Below are 14144 nucleotides of genomic sequence, written 5' to 3'. Positions count from 1 at the left end.
GGGGCTTCTTTTTTACACCTGCCTCACAAAATTGTGGCTCCAAAAAGCCGTTGAGGGGAGAGAACGCTACCAGCAAATGCCGTCAAGGTTAGGGTCAATCGACGGCTTGGTACGCAGTTCGAGAAAACTGTAAAACGGAGACCTGGTTCCCGTGAGCTTCTGACACGGGCGGTCGTTTCCGTCATCCGGTCCAAATAGTGGACTAATTAAAAGATGAGCTCCATCATCGACATCTAGATGCTCGGAGTTACAATTTTACAATCCAAGTAGTCCAATCATTCCCCCAAAGCATCCAGCTTTTCAACTATTTTTTGGTGTCACCATTTCAAGATGCTAAAATAAATGTGCAAACAAAAAAACGTGAATTGTTGTTCTGCCAATGAAATCAGCTGCGAGGATACAACAGTTCACTCACGCACACAGCTGTAAACACTTCGGTAGCAGCACACGATCGTGCGTGAGTTGTGCACGCCGCGTTTGTTTTTGGTACTGCCGAAGATCGAGCTGCTGCTGCCCCAGCTACTACACATCGGTAAAAAAGCGCAGATGACATAACCCGCGGTGGTGTGTGCTGACACCGAACCAACACAGCTAAACTCTCCCATCTTCTTCATTGTTGCACCGAAAGGCCAAATTCGCCATTTGTTTTTTGCTTGAAGAATTGTACCTACTTTTGTGCAATTATGATGTGCAGCAGCGGCCAGCTTTCGCGACTAGTGATGGCTTCCTTCGATTGCAATTCCCTTCGTTGTCATCGATGATGAAGGACCACACAGCGTCTACTACTCTCACTCGCTCTTTCACACTCGCTCTCTCTCGCTCTCTCGTTAAGCTGTCACGGTAAGGATGGACACTGTTATCCTTGCACGCACTGGATACACGGGACGTTCTATTCTATTGCTCGTTTTTCCCACGCTTCCTCACCTCCCAGCTAAATCACTCTTCACACACAAACACACTCGCGCGCGTTCACACACGTGGAAAATTGCAATCAACCAGAGCAGAACCGGGTAGAAAGGGGGGGGATGATGAGGCCCAAAGCGGGGGTTTGCTTATATTTTCTTTCGCGAAAGAAAAACCAAGCAATGTGACTACGAGTTTTTTTTTCGACTAGCCCTGCTTACTCTCCGTTTCTGACGTCGATTCGTTCCACCGTCTGATTCCGGTGTAGCCCCACACACACTCTCACACACACACACGGGTTGCTGTGTGTGTGTTGTATGTGCCCCTTCACTTTTTTAGTATTATTTCGGACCTTTTTTTTGGCTTTGCTTCCTTTGCGACGAGGTTTTCCCTCCCGTCGTCGTTGTGTGTGTGAGGATGGGGGAAACAGGGGGGGGGGGGGGGGGGGGATGAACGGGTTTACGTCGTTTTCGTGAAGAAAATTTTCACTCCCCGTGAGAGCATTTATGGCCAATTTTTACAACCATACAACACACCGAAACACAGCGAGAGCAAGAGAGAGAGAGAAACACTGTACACACACACAGGTTACACTCGCGCACTCGAACTTTGTTTTGCTTTTCTTTTCTGGTGGTTGAGGATGTATTTTTTTTTCACCAAACACGAATCACGAACGGAACTGCTGCTCGGAGATTGATCATTTATCCATCCAAAAACTTGCTGCTACATTGCGAAGAAAACAGAACAGAATTGAAATTATTCACCAGCTTCTAGCGTCACGGCTGCAACAAAAAACAATCGCTCGTTTTTCACGATCGATGTATGATGGCGCCACACACGCACTTCCCTTTTTCTCAAAAACCTTTACTTTTTCCCTTTTAATTACTGGCAATACAAAACACTCCTCCGGCTAAATAACTAAAACCGATAGAACGATTTGGTAACTTTCTCACACACCTCGTCACTGTTAGCCGTCAGTTGCCATGCTTCGAACGTAGTAGTCGAGGACACCGACAGAACCACTCACGTAATTCATGGGCACACGCGCGCACACACACGCACACCGAACGCTGATGACGAATGGGACAATATACCACGATCGCTACCTCACAAAACTACGCCAATACTCGGTCAGCGTTCCTTGCCCTTGCTGCTGCTGCTGCTTATGTGTTCCTACACGACATATCATAACAAAACATGGACCCTGGGAGCTGGCACGGGAAGCTGCGTGCAGCAGTTATCGCTCCGTTTGCAGGGGACGCGCCGCGAAATGCTCTCTCGGTGAAGCAAACTAGCTGGGCCAACTGCTGGTGCTGGATCGCCACCACCATTACCACACGGGCGGGCTGGATGTTTTTGCTTTCCACCACGCACAGTCGGCCGTTTCTTCGCGTTCTCCTGGTACACGGGAAAGCGCACGCACTACCGCTGGAAAACAAGTATTTTTAACTCACTTTTCGGGAACTTCAGGGGGACATCGCGCACACCAGAGGAGCATTGCATTGCATGTTATCTTTTTTTGTACGGGGCAGGGAAAATCTAGCCTGCGGTCTGTCAGTGCTGGCCGTTCAGCTGTCAGTGGCGGTGATGTCAGCTGGGGCGGAGTGTGTGTGTGCGTGTATTTGGCCGAGGCTGAACGGTAGCGTAGGGTGCATTTACACCAGGTGTACGCCGATGACAGCGCTGCTAACGATTTCAAATAGACAAAAAATCGTTATGCCATGACGCTTCGCCGGCGAATACACTGGCACATCTTCGGCAAGGATTCGAAGATAAGCGGTTTTCTAAATTGTAAAGTTTTTAGAACAAATTGTACTGGTATTCCGCGATATACGCAATCAGCTCTCAAAGCGAAGAAAGCTCCACTGTGTGGTAATCCCACCAACAGATGGCGCCACCAGCTTTTTGTGATCTTTTTAGACAGCATCAGCAGTTCACCGTCTGCTAAACGAATTCTTTTAAGATTCCTTGAGCCACTTGAGCTTGAGCCGTTTAGAACCCGTTTAGTGGTCGTTTAGTGGATTTGTGACCCATGGAATGCAGGTTCAGTCTTAAAAAACACCGTAGCTTTTTGTAAAAAAAAAATACCTCAAAACCTTGTTTCAAACCATCAACTACAATTGAATTGATAGACGTTCTAAAATTTGACGATCGATTTGTTTAACTGCTGTTATATACAGGCGGTCCCCGAGATACACGGTACCTCTTATACGCGGATTCGGAGATACGCGGTTTTCAAAATTTGACAGTTCTTTGAGCAAATTGTACTGATTTGTCACATCCATTGTGAAATACAAAATAATTTCCGTATTGATCGAATGTAAAATACCATTTGAAAAGGTTTAAAACTGTTCAATTCATTAGAAACATATCAAATAATTAATTTGATGGCTAAAACCACCCCCTACTTGCAAAATTGCACGAAAATTAGTGATATTTTGGCTGGAAATCACGAGATTCGACTTACGCGGAAATTCGAGATACGCGGTATTTTGCGGCCGTTTTCGGTCCCCAATAACCGTGTATCTTGGGGACCGCCTGTATTGGTCACTGCTGTTGGGCAAATGTGTTTAGAATTTGTTGTGCAAATGACGCCCGTCATTCGTACCCCTCGAAAAACCACAGACAGTTTATTTTACCCAAAGAACATTTTGCGATAGTTGATGAGTTTTAATTTTGACAGCGAGAAAAAAGCGAATAAAAACAAAACAACACTCTGTTTACATCCTATTTTAGTTTCACAAGCAATATTCGCACGTTTCATTCCCATTTTCTCGTGCAAAGCGAACTGCAAAGTGAACTATATTAACACACTAACCCTGGATTATGCGAAGTAATACTTTCCACTAGTAGTTTTTCCCCTGCTCACCTGCACCTTACAATGGCCAGCGAAGATACCGCACCGGCTGACTTTTCGGCCCTAGTCAACGAGGATGGAAAGAACAAAACGAACGTAAAGTGCGATCGCTGCGGATCGTTGATTTTAAAATCGACAAACAGTGATTACGACACGACAGAGGTAGGGAGTTGGGCTACGTGGCCCTCATTTACCACCCCCGCTAACCACGCGTCTTTGCCGTGTTCACAGTTCGTGCTACCGTTGGCCAAGCAAAAGCGTCAACCGGTGGAGCAGGAGGCGGAAGAATTCACCACGGAAACGTTGAAAGATTTCTGGATGGTGAAGGATATGTACACGTTCGAGAACATTGGCTTCAGCAACACGGTGGACAATCGGAAGTATCTTACCTGTGCCGATTGTGAGGTCGGTCCGATAGGGTATCACGATTTGGAGACGAAAAAGTCCTACATCGCACTGGCACGCGTCAAGCATGAGTGAGGGGCGAATTCGATTCACTCAATATGGCATTTGCTACATGATTTGCCGTTAAAAATAAAATAAAGGTGAAAAGCACTCGACGTGGTAAGTTTCTGGTGTTAAAAATTGAAAACATTCTCTTGTTAGTATTGAATTTTTGGGTTACAGTAGAAGTGTAGCTCGATTTCAAAAGTCAGCCTGTCGAAGATTTTCCTTTAATAGGCAAAAAGTGTTCTAACCATATTTATACGTATATTCATACGTTTATTTTAATATATTTTTTATTCATTTGTATCGAGTCCTATTCTAAATCATTTCAAAGACATACGTATATGTCACCTATTTATATAGCATTCGTACATGGTTATGTGTTTGTGAAGATCGGACGCGATTTGGTTCGCATCCGGAACTACCTCCGTTTAGTATGCCTATAATCTGGCCGGCAAAGTCAAAAACCGACTGAATACAAGCATAATATGTACCTCGCGTACAAAAGTAACTAGTATAAGCATTTTTTGGGATTATTTTGGATTTTCCATTCCAAATAAAAGAGCGCACAAGGACCTAATGTATAGCTTCACTCACGAGCGCGTTCAAACGTACTCCACAACGAACGACGATATATCCGTATCCTCCGCATCGATGACTATCTCGCGCACCTCCTCCTCCACAATGTCCAGCCCGTGCTTGTTCTTGGTGTGCTTCTTCAGCTCCCCGTTCGTCTTGTAGCAGCTGCCACAGATTTCGCACGAAAACTTGCGCACCGCGGTGTGGGTCAGCACGTGCGCCTGCAGGTACCGGGGCCGCTTGAAGCTTTTGTTGCACGTCGGACAGTTGTAGCTCGCCTCCGGGTTGTGCATCTCCATGTGCTCCTTGTAGCTGAACCCGCGGCGGAAGCTGCGCCCGCAAATCTCACACTGGTACGGTTTCTCGCCCGTGTGCAGCGCCATGTGCACCCGCAGCTGGTTGAGGAAGGCGTACGATTTGTTGCACAGCTCGCACTTGTGCACCGGCTGATGCTTGGTGCGCTTGTGCACGTACATCGCGCCGTACGTGTTGGCGACGTAATCGCACCCCGCGAACGGGCACTTCTTATCCTTCAGTACGGCCGGCTTCTTGTACGACCGCTGTCTGGATTTGCGCGCCAAAAACGCCTCCAGCTCCGGGCCGCTCAGATGCTGCTCGACCTTGTGCTGGTCGCGCTTCTTGGCGCCCGGGAACGTTTCGCCACAAATCTCGCAGCTGCACTCCTGGTCGCGGAAGTGCCGCTCGGTGTGGCGCTGCTGCTGGTGGCGGTCGTAGAACCGCTTGTCGCAGTACTTGCACCCGAACGGCCGCTCGCCGGTGTGCGAGCGCACGTGCCGATCCAACCGGGCCCGGTTGCCGAACGCCCGGCCGCAGGTGCCGCACTTGAACGCGCCAGTCCGCACGGCCACGTGGCGCTTCAGGTGGTTCTGCCACGTTTTGCGGTGCGTAAACTGTCGCCCGCACTCGCCACACTCCAGGTGCTCCTCGTTGTGGCTGTCCATGTGCGTCATCAAGTGCGCTTTGCGCAGGAACCGCTTGCCGCAAGTGCCGCACCCGAACGGGTAGTGGTGCGAGCGGAAGTGGTTCTGCAGGGAGGAGATGGTTTTGAGCGTGCGGGCGGGTCCACCCTCCACCTGGCAAATTCTACATTCGTACGGCAGCATCAGGCTGTGCATATCGAGATGTTGCTCCAGCATCGTTTTCGATTCCTCGTTTCGGTCGCAGATGTAGCAGCGCAGCGGATCGAGCTGCAACGGCGGCGTCTGCTCCTCCACCATGTGCTTCGCCTCCTCAGTCTCGTCATCTTCCTCTTCATCCTCCTCCTCATCCTCTTCATCAAAATCATCGTCTTCCTCATCCTCGTCCATCTCTAACATAGTGTCTGGTTCGCTTTCCTCGAACAGCTCCTTGAAATCTTCCTCCGTAGCCGGATCATCCGTATCGCTGTCTTCCTGCTGCTTCTTCGGCAAAGGTTGGCTTGTCCGAGTCGACCAACGCGACGACGGGGTGCTTTTGGTGGCCGTATGTGGCGCTCGCTTCCTGCGCTCCTTGGGTTCGGCGTCCGATTCCGCCTCGTCGCCCGATTGCAGCACATCGATTTTCATCGACACCAGCTGCTCGTCCTTGATGGATGCATCGAAATCGTCCGCATACTCGAGATACACTCCTTCCTCGTCCTCCACCACCAAATCGTCGGACACTACGCTTCCGTCCTCCGTTTTGACCAGCGCTAGATCCACCACCGCCTCCTTGTCTGTCAGCGTACTAGCATCGACCAGTTTGGGGCGCTGGCTGGTGTTCGTCTCCCGGTGGCACATGTGCTTAGTTGGCGGGCTCAGCATTTTCGCATTACGGGTGACCAGTTCGGCAAACCGTTTTTCTACCGTTTCACTCCCTTCCTTCTGGTATTCCTGCAGCCGTTTCACCACGGAACCGCTCCAGTAGAAGCTGCGCAAACGTTCGTCCTGCTGGTGGAACTCGTTCAAAAATTTAAACGCACAGTCCAACTGGCACAGACACCGTTGGCAGATGCTGCGCGGGTAGCCCTCCTGCACCTCGATCTGGCGGCCGCACACTTTGTACAGCATTTCCGGTATCATCACGCCATCGACCCGCTCCATCAGCGACTTCAGGTGGGGCCGCTTCAGCAAACATATTCGACAAAACGCGTCGGATGTGACTGCGGTGAGGGAGAAAAAGGTAAATGCCGCACGTGAATTACAAAGGTGAATTGGGCTAAGGTGGTTAGAATTACGCGCTGCCCGCGGTTTTAATATCTTGGCTGAGGGTAGCATCGATGTATCTTTGGCATCAAGCATCGGGGCCGCCCTGTTGTTGTTGTTGGCTTACCTTCCGCGGGCGACGTTACGCCCGGTTTTGTCGCTGCGGTTTTGCTCATGACGGCCTGTGGAAGAGGCAGATTCGTTGCCTAGCGAAAGGAACAGTCACTTAGGGCTGGGAAAACGGTGCAGAGCTGGATGAAAACTCGATTCAAAATAAATTTGATCTGGCTTCCGAGGAAAAAGATGCAGCTTGTAGCAATCTTGACGTCGACGCGAGTCGCGTCGCACTTTGACAGCTCAAACGTCACCCAGCGGCAGTGCTGCCAGCGAGAGTTATTGCTTTCGGATTCAAGTTGAAACACAGCCAACGGCCGTTTGAAACGATGTTTCTTCCATGTTTACAGATTTTTGGTTGTTTTATTTAATTGCTCTCTTCCACACATTAACCATGGTTTATGTACTCTATTATGTACTCCTCCTTGGTCACCTCATCGATACCGATGCTAACGATCGGCTGCTCAACGACGATCGACTCTTCGACCGTCTCAATTTCCTCCCCGTATGTCCCGTCCAGCTCAATGTTCTCGTTGATCAGTATGCCCTGCGGCGCACTTTCCTCCAGTATCACATCCATGATGGGATCGTCCGCATTCATCAGCACAATCTTTTCCCCGTCCGCTTCATCTTCGTCTTCTTGTGCCAACGCCGACGTCTGCTCGCCGTGCTCCGCCTGGCCATGCTTGTCCTTCCGGTGCCGGTTCAAGTCGCTCTTATACTTGAACGTGGCACTGTCACAATACTCGCACCGGTACGGCCGCTGGTTCGTGTGCGACATCCGATGGTTGACCAGGTTGCGCCGGCGCACAAACTTTTTGTCGCACACTTCGCACTCGAACCGGCGCACATTGGCGTGCGAGTCCATGTGCTCGCGGTAGCTCTGCGAGCTAAGGAACGTTTTGCCGCACGGCTCACACCGGAACGGATGTTCCGAGGAGTGATAGATGCGCCGGTGCCGTCTCAGCTCGCACGCTCGCGCAAACCGGCGGCCACACTCCTCACACCGGTGCGCCATCTCGTGCCGCAGCCGGTGCATGTAGTACGCCTGATACGTGCGCGCCACGTGCGTACAGCCCGCATACGCGCAGGGCCGTTGGCGCACTTTCGCCGCGTTGCTCGCTTTGCGCGTTTCGTGCGTTTCGTGCGTTTCCAGGTGCTGCCGCAGCATCGCTTTGCTGTAGAACGCTTTGCCGCACTGCGAGCACCGGTGGCCGCGCTCGTTATTGTGCCGCGCGATGTGCGTTGCCAGCTGGCCCGCGTGCACAAACGTTTTCGGGCACAGATGGCAAGCGAACGGCCGCTCGCCCGTGTGTGCCCGTTCGTGACGCTCTAGGCGGGCCCGTGTTCCAAACACACGATCACAGTACTGGCACCGGAACGTGCCCATCTGTTCGTGGTAGTGGATGCGCATGTGGTACATGAAGGAGGGACGGTACTGCATCGTTACGCCGCACACGTCACACGTGAAACCCTCCGGATTGTCGAACATTTCGTGCCGATAGCGCACATGCGTGTAGACGGACGTGTGCTTCCGGAACCGTTGCGGACAGTGCGGACATTTCAGTGGGTAGGAGTGCATGCGGTAGTGGCGCTGTAACATTGCCAGCGAGGTGATTGGGGTACTCGGCGCGTCGTCATCCTCCTCCGTCGCATTCGGCGTGCGACACTCGGGGCAAACATGCGGCAACATGTCCACATGCACGGCCAAATGAGCCCGACAGTCTTCTTCCGACTCCAGCACGGTATTACATATGTAGCATTTACAGGGATCAATAGCGGTTGCATTTAAAGCGGTTGGATTTTCTGCATCAATTGCTTGCCGGAGCACGTGGCGATTGCGCAAAGTTCGCTGCTGCGGACGAGCGGGTTTCATGGTCCGCGGAGCTCGCCGGGTGGATGCGGCCATCGATTTCTCCGGACAATCGCACTCCATTACAGCCCAGCCGCCCGGCGGTACCAGCGTTTTGTACGCCGCTGCCGCGCGCTGCTCCGCATCGGCCATATCCGGTACGTCCTGCTTCGGATCGAGCTGGATCGTCTCCGGCAGCAGTCCACTGCCATACCCCGCCACCATTCTATCACCGCCCCCATCCTCTTTGGTCACTATAATGTTAGCTTGATATTCAAACAATTTCTGCAACAAATTTCCCTCCTGCTGAAAATGCCGCAAGCGCTGCTCGTTCCGCACAAGCTCCTTCTGTACGTGGTACGCGTAGTCCAGCTTCGCGACACAGTGCGAGCAGACGCCGTTCGGCAGATTGGGCGTTTGCTTTAGCTTGAACGAACCCAGCAGTCGTTCCAGCATGTCGGCTAGCGCGATTTCTTTGAGCGTAGCATTGAACGGCAGCAGAAAGGGGAACTCTCGCATGCACAGTCGGCAGAAGCGTTGCAGGACTGCCGTTTGCGGTGCGGTCGAGTACGACTCCATTGGACAGGACGTGGTAGCAGCATCTTAAAATGTGAGAAAAGTATAATAAAACAATAAAGAATGATAAACTATGTAATAAATGCGCGCTAATTTCCCTAATTACCTTCGCCCTGCAGCTGCTCCATTGTTTTGTAAACAAACATTGCCGAAACAGTGCAGCTGTCAAAGGTGTGCAAGGTGTGTAGAGAACAAGGTCAGAGCACCCGAACGCACGTAACAACCCTGGGAACGTTTTGGTAGCAGCTAGCAAAACACAATCCGCAGCTCATTACGTTCGCCCTCCGTAGTTAAATTGGTAAAATTAGCAAACGACGTGCGAAATAGTTTCTAGCTTGCAAAGAAAACCAGTGTGCGATCGAGCGAAATGTCGGAGGCGACGAACGAAATACCGCTTGACCGCAAGCTGAACGAAATTTTCGACGAAGGGTACAGCGCCATGAACCGCTTGGATGAAAATGCGGCACTGCCTTCGAATGCACCCGAATTTCAGGTGAGTTTAATGATTTGTGGCTTTAACGCATTTGTTCACGTTTTCCCCCATTTTTTGTCTCTGACCCTGTACGTTTATGAAAACTGTTCCACTGCCGCAGGTAGCGGTAAAGAAAACGATCGGCCATTTCGAGGATGCTACCCGTCTCGTCAGCCTGGTCGGGATGTTCAGCACGAACGAATCGTACGAGGAGGTGCCAACGGAAAACCTGCGCTACTTTCTGCTGCCCTTTTTCCTCGGCAAAATGACGCTCCGGCTATGCAACACGAACCGCGAGGAGGTGGTGGAGGTGGCCGAGGTTTACTTTAAGTGAGTTTGATGCGTGAACATCGTTAAAAGGTAAACAATTCTAATTTCGCTTCCTTTTTTGTAGGGATTTCCTAGCGCGCTGTGAAAACTACAAGCTGTACGAAACGCCCGACCGGGACACGGGCGAGCTAGCGATTGTGCCCGGTGGGCAGAGCGACAAGATACGCGAGCTGCAGCGAATGGGCGCACAGCGCAACGAAAAGATCCGCAAATTCCAGGAGAAGAAGGAGCTGGACGAAAAGGTCAAGCAGCTGCGGTACGTGGTCGAGCAGCCGGAGGCAAAAATCGACGACGAGATGAAGCGCGAGTTTTTCCTCTCCCTGCTGAAATCGGCCGTCCTGGAGGCGCAGGAGGAGCTGGAAAGTGTGGCGCGCGAAAAACAGATGCTGCAGTACCGGGCGGCCGCCAAACTGCGGGGCGAGGACGAGCTGGAGGAAGCAAGCCACGGTGCGTTTGGCGGCGGCACCAACAAGCGACCGCCGGTGCAACCGCTAAAGCCGATCATCATTACGCGGGACGCGGTACAGAAGGCCGTGTACGGGCGGGGCTACCCCAGCCTGCCCACCATGACGGTGGCCGAGTTTTACGAGCAGCGGGTAGCGGAGGGCATCTTCCCCGACCCGGAACGGATGAAGGAGGTGAACAAAAACTCGCTCATGAACCGGGTGCACATGGATAATGCGGCCGAGCAGGATCGCGAGGACGAGCAGCAGGAGCAGCTGATCGAGCGGGACGACGAGGAGTACCTGGCCCGGCAGCGGGCAAAGGACGAGTTTAAGGATGAGCATCGCCGTGGCGAGGGCAACCGGTACAACCGTAGCTAAGGGGGCTTTGACGCCTACTGTGCGGTTCGTTCGAAATTAGTTTGTATTTTTCCTTTTCTCTTTTACCACACGATCACAACAACTCACTCGGCATGTTGCGGTAGCTTCATTAAAAAAAAATAGAGAAGTGCGTTCGCGGAATGCGCTGCGGCAATATGAATGTATTTCGTGATTTTGGATAAATTGTTAAGCTTACACAACGCACGTATTATTATATTTCAATCTCCTTCGAATCCTCCACAAACTCGACGACGTACTCGCGCACCACGTTGAGGTCACCCGCGTTCCACTCGGTGCGTATTATGCCGTCCTTCATCTTGACCCACGCCTCATCGTCCGGCTGTATCTCCTCCTCCTCCTCCAGCTTCGTTTCCAGCAGCGATTCGTCCGCACTGATCAGCTCCGTCGTGTTGTCCGCGGGCAGGATGGTGGCGCTGCTCGCGTCGGAAATTTCCTCCTTCACCTTCTTCGTACCACCGCCGGCGCTGCCCTTGCCCTGCGGTTTGCGCGGCTTGCCGGAATGCATCAGGTTCATGTGCTTGCGCACGTACTTGGGCGAGACGAAGCGCTGGCCGCACTCCTCGCAAACGCACGGCTTGTTGTGGCGCAACCGGTGCTGCGTCATCGTCGTGCTCGAGGTGCTGGTGAACGTGCAGCCCTCGTGCTTGCACCGGTACAGCCGCGACCCGTCCGACTGGAGCGTGTAGATGTTGCGGTCGCCCCGCGGCGGCACCACCGCCAGATCGCTGTGATAGTTGCGCTGGTGCTTCTCGAGCGACGATTTCGTGTTGAACGATTGCGGACACTCGCTGCACTTGTGGCACCGTTCGCCCGTGTGCAGCCGCAGATGGTCGAGCAGATTGCACCGGCGGCTGAACAGGCGCGGACAGTAGGTGCACTTGTGGCTGCGCTCGCCCGTGTGCACCATCTCGTGGCGGCGCAGCAGCGCGTTCGAGCCGAACGCACGCCCGCACGTCGTGCACTTGAACCGCTCCGTGACGGAGTGCTTGTGGCGCCGCACGTGCTCCTGGAACGGGCGCCGGGAGTAGTACCGCTTGCCGCACCACTCGCACGTCAGCCCCTCCTTCGAGTGCTGGTGGTAGTTCCACAGGTGGTGATTCAGCAGATACACGGTCGTGAAGCGCCGGTAGCAGTGCTCACACTTGTGCGGAAAACCGTGCATCATCATGTGGCTGTTCAGCTGGATGACGCTGCGCAGCACGATGTGGGTGGGATGTTCCGCCGCTGGCTGGTCCTTCCGCGGCGAATCGGCGTCCTCCGGGGGCGGATCGGCCAAACACTCCGTGCACTCGTACGGCAGCATGTGGATGTGGTTGCGGAAGTGGTCGTCCCGCTGCGCGATCGACTCGTGGTGCGTATCACAGATGTAGCAGGTGGTGGTGGAGTATTGGTTTTTCCGCTCCTTCTTGTCCTGTTTCTCCTCCGCCGGTTTCGGGCGCTTGCGCGAGCCGCTCGGGTTCTTCATCCGCACGGGCCGGGCCGCATTCAGCTCCTCCAGCTTCTGGGGCGTGATCGGGTTGAGCGTGTAGCTCCAGTCATCCTCATCGAGCGAGGTGGCCGTGCTGGACGAATCCCAGTCGTCTTTGAAATCAACCGCGAGACTGGACTCATCCAGCGGCACGGCGTTGGTGATGGTGGTGTCGTTAAGGATTTCCTCCTGAATTACCTCCTCATCTACATCCAATTCCTCTACCGTTTCATCTTTGATGCTTTCCTGAATTAACATCTGCTGCGGTTTCACGACCGGCACTCCGCCGGTTGGCTTCGCCACCCGGGTGGGCTTTAGCTCTCGGAACGGTGCATGGACGCTCGGCTGTATTACCTTGGGCGGTGCCTGAACCTTTGGTTCCAGCGGAAATTGCTCGTAGTACTTAATGATTTGCTTCTGCACCACCAGCTTCAGCAGCAGATCGGTCTGCGAGATGAACTCCTCCCGGATGCTGTACGCCAGCGTCAGCTTGCTGACGCACTGCTCGCACATGAACCTTGGAAACGCGTCATTGTGATCCAGCTGAAAAGCCACAGAAAGGCGATGGAGTGCATTTGCAGCTAACAGAATACTAAGATTGGTACCGCTTACGACCTACCTCAAATGTGGTGAGCTGTATAAACATGTCCAGCAGGGTGGTTTTCTTTATCTCCGCCCCAATCGGGATCAGCGCCCCTTTGCTGTACTGGAGGCATATTCGACAAAACAGGTCCCGATACTGCAGCAGCCTCGGGTCGGTGGACGCGTCTGCGGATGGCGATAAACGGTAAAATGCACTCATCAAATGATCTTACCTCGCGCCAGCAGGCAACACTCACCAGAACATTCCGCAGACATGTTGAGAATCGATTGCTGATGGCTAATTTTATTTTGATGCCAGGCGTCACTTGTACGCTTTTTGACTTTCCTGCGCCATTACATCACTGACAGACGGCCGCGCGGGTTGATGCAGCAGCTTTATCAAGGTTACGATAGAATGCGCCTCATTTTTTCTTTGGAAATGTACGTACCCTGTTCGTATGGTGATGCTTAGGCGGTGGTCTGTGTAAAGTATTATTTCAGTTTTCGAAGCTACAGTAAAATAGGCTATTTGAGGATTTAATTACTGTGGAGCGCCGTTCATCCGGGCTCATCGGGACTGGACCTCACCCGGATACTCGAATAACATGGAAAATGAGTCAAAAATTCCTGGATCTTTAAAATGTATATTTTGTTTTAATAAAAACTTTGTCAGTTTTTATTAACTTCCCTCCTTAATACAAATATTTGAAATGTGCCATGCATTATAGCGGTTTTTTGCTATGACATTTTGCTCTGAAATTTTTTTTTAATATCCTCCTCAGCACGAAATGTCAGATTTGCATTGAACTGTTATTTCTCAATAGCACGCATAAGCGGACAGCCGGATAAACAGAGCTCCACGTTATTCACTGGTAAAAAATCGGCAAAAAAACATAAAAATATGAATAAAATTTTGATAAATCGTGATCAAATAAT

The 14144-nt window shown here is 52.0% G+C and overlaps 4 protein-coding genes across 4 annotated transcripts; 2 read left to right on the top strand and 2 right to left on the bottom strand.

The window, feature by feature from the left end:
- Window positions 1-3585: 3585 nt before the first annotated feature.
- On the top strand, window positions 3586-4315 carry LOC120955608 (guanine nucleotide exchange factor MSS4 homolog). Its single transcript, XM_040376641.2, has 2 exons — window positions 3586-3922; window positions 3992-4315. The coding sequence occupies exons 1-2, from the start codon at window positions 3785-3787 to the stop codon at window positions 4238-4240; spliced, it is 387 nt and encodes a 128-aa protein (XP_040232575.1). The 5' UTR covers window positions 3586-3784; the 3' UTR covers window positions 4241-4315.
- Window positions 4316-4478: 163 nt separating this feature from the next.
- LOC120960231 (uncharacterized) lies at window positions 4479-13609 on the bottom strand. The gene is made up of 6 exons (XM_049610773.1): window positions 13466-13609; window positions 13246-13394; window positions 11353-13169; window positions 9618-9673; window positions 7477-9537; window positions 4479-6926 (listed from the first exon to the last, which is right to left on the bottom strand). The coding sequence occupies exons 1-6, from the start codon at window positions 13482-13484 to the stop codon at window positions 4813-4815; spliced, it is 6216 nt and encodes a 2071-aa protein (XP_049466730.1). The 5' UTR covers window positions 13485-13609; the 3' UTR covers window positions 4479-4812.
- LOC120955606 (zinc finger protein 57-like) lies at window positions 7434-9660 on the bottom strand. The gene is made up of 2 exons (XM_040376638.2): window positions 9618-9660; window positions 7434-9537 (listed from the first exon to the last, which is right to left on the bottom strand). The coding sequence occupies exons 1-2, from the start codon at window positions 9655-9657 to the stop codon at window positions 7472-7474; spliced, it is 2106 nt and encodes a 701-aa protein (XP_040232572.2). The 5' UTR covers window positions 9658-9660; the 3' UTR covers window positions 7434-7471.
- LOC120955607 (immunoglobulin-binding protein 1) lies at window positions 9751-11339 on the top strand. The gene is made up of 3 exons (XM_040376639.2): window positions 9751-10004; window positions 10105-10313; window positions 10378-11339. Exons 1-3 carry the CDS (start codon window positions 9879-9881, stop codon window positions 11135-11137), a joined length of 1095 nt encoding a protein of 364 aa, XP_040232573.2. The 5' UTR covers window positions 9751-9878; the 3' UTR covers window positions 11138-11339.
- Window positions 13610-14144: the final 535 nt, after the last annotated feature.

This window comes from Anopheles coluzzii, chromosome 3, assembly GCF_943734685.1.
Source record: "Anopheles coluzzii chromosome 3, AcolN3, whole genome shotgun sequence".
Classification (NCBI taxonomy): Eukaryota; Metazoa; Arthropoda; class Insecta; order Diptera; family Culicidae; genus Anopheles; species Anopheles coluzzii.
The sequence above is the reverse complement of the archived record's forward strand: the minus strand, read 5'-3'. Positions and strand labels throughout refer to the sequence as shown.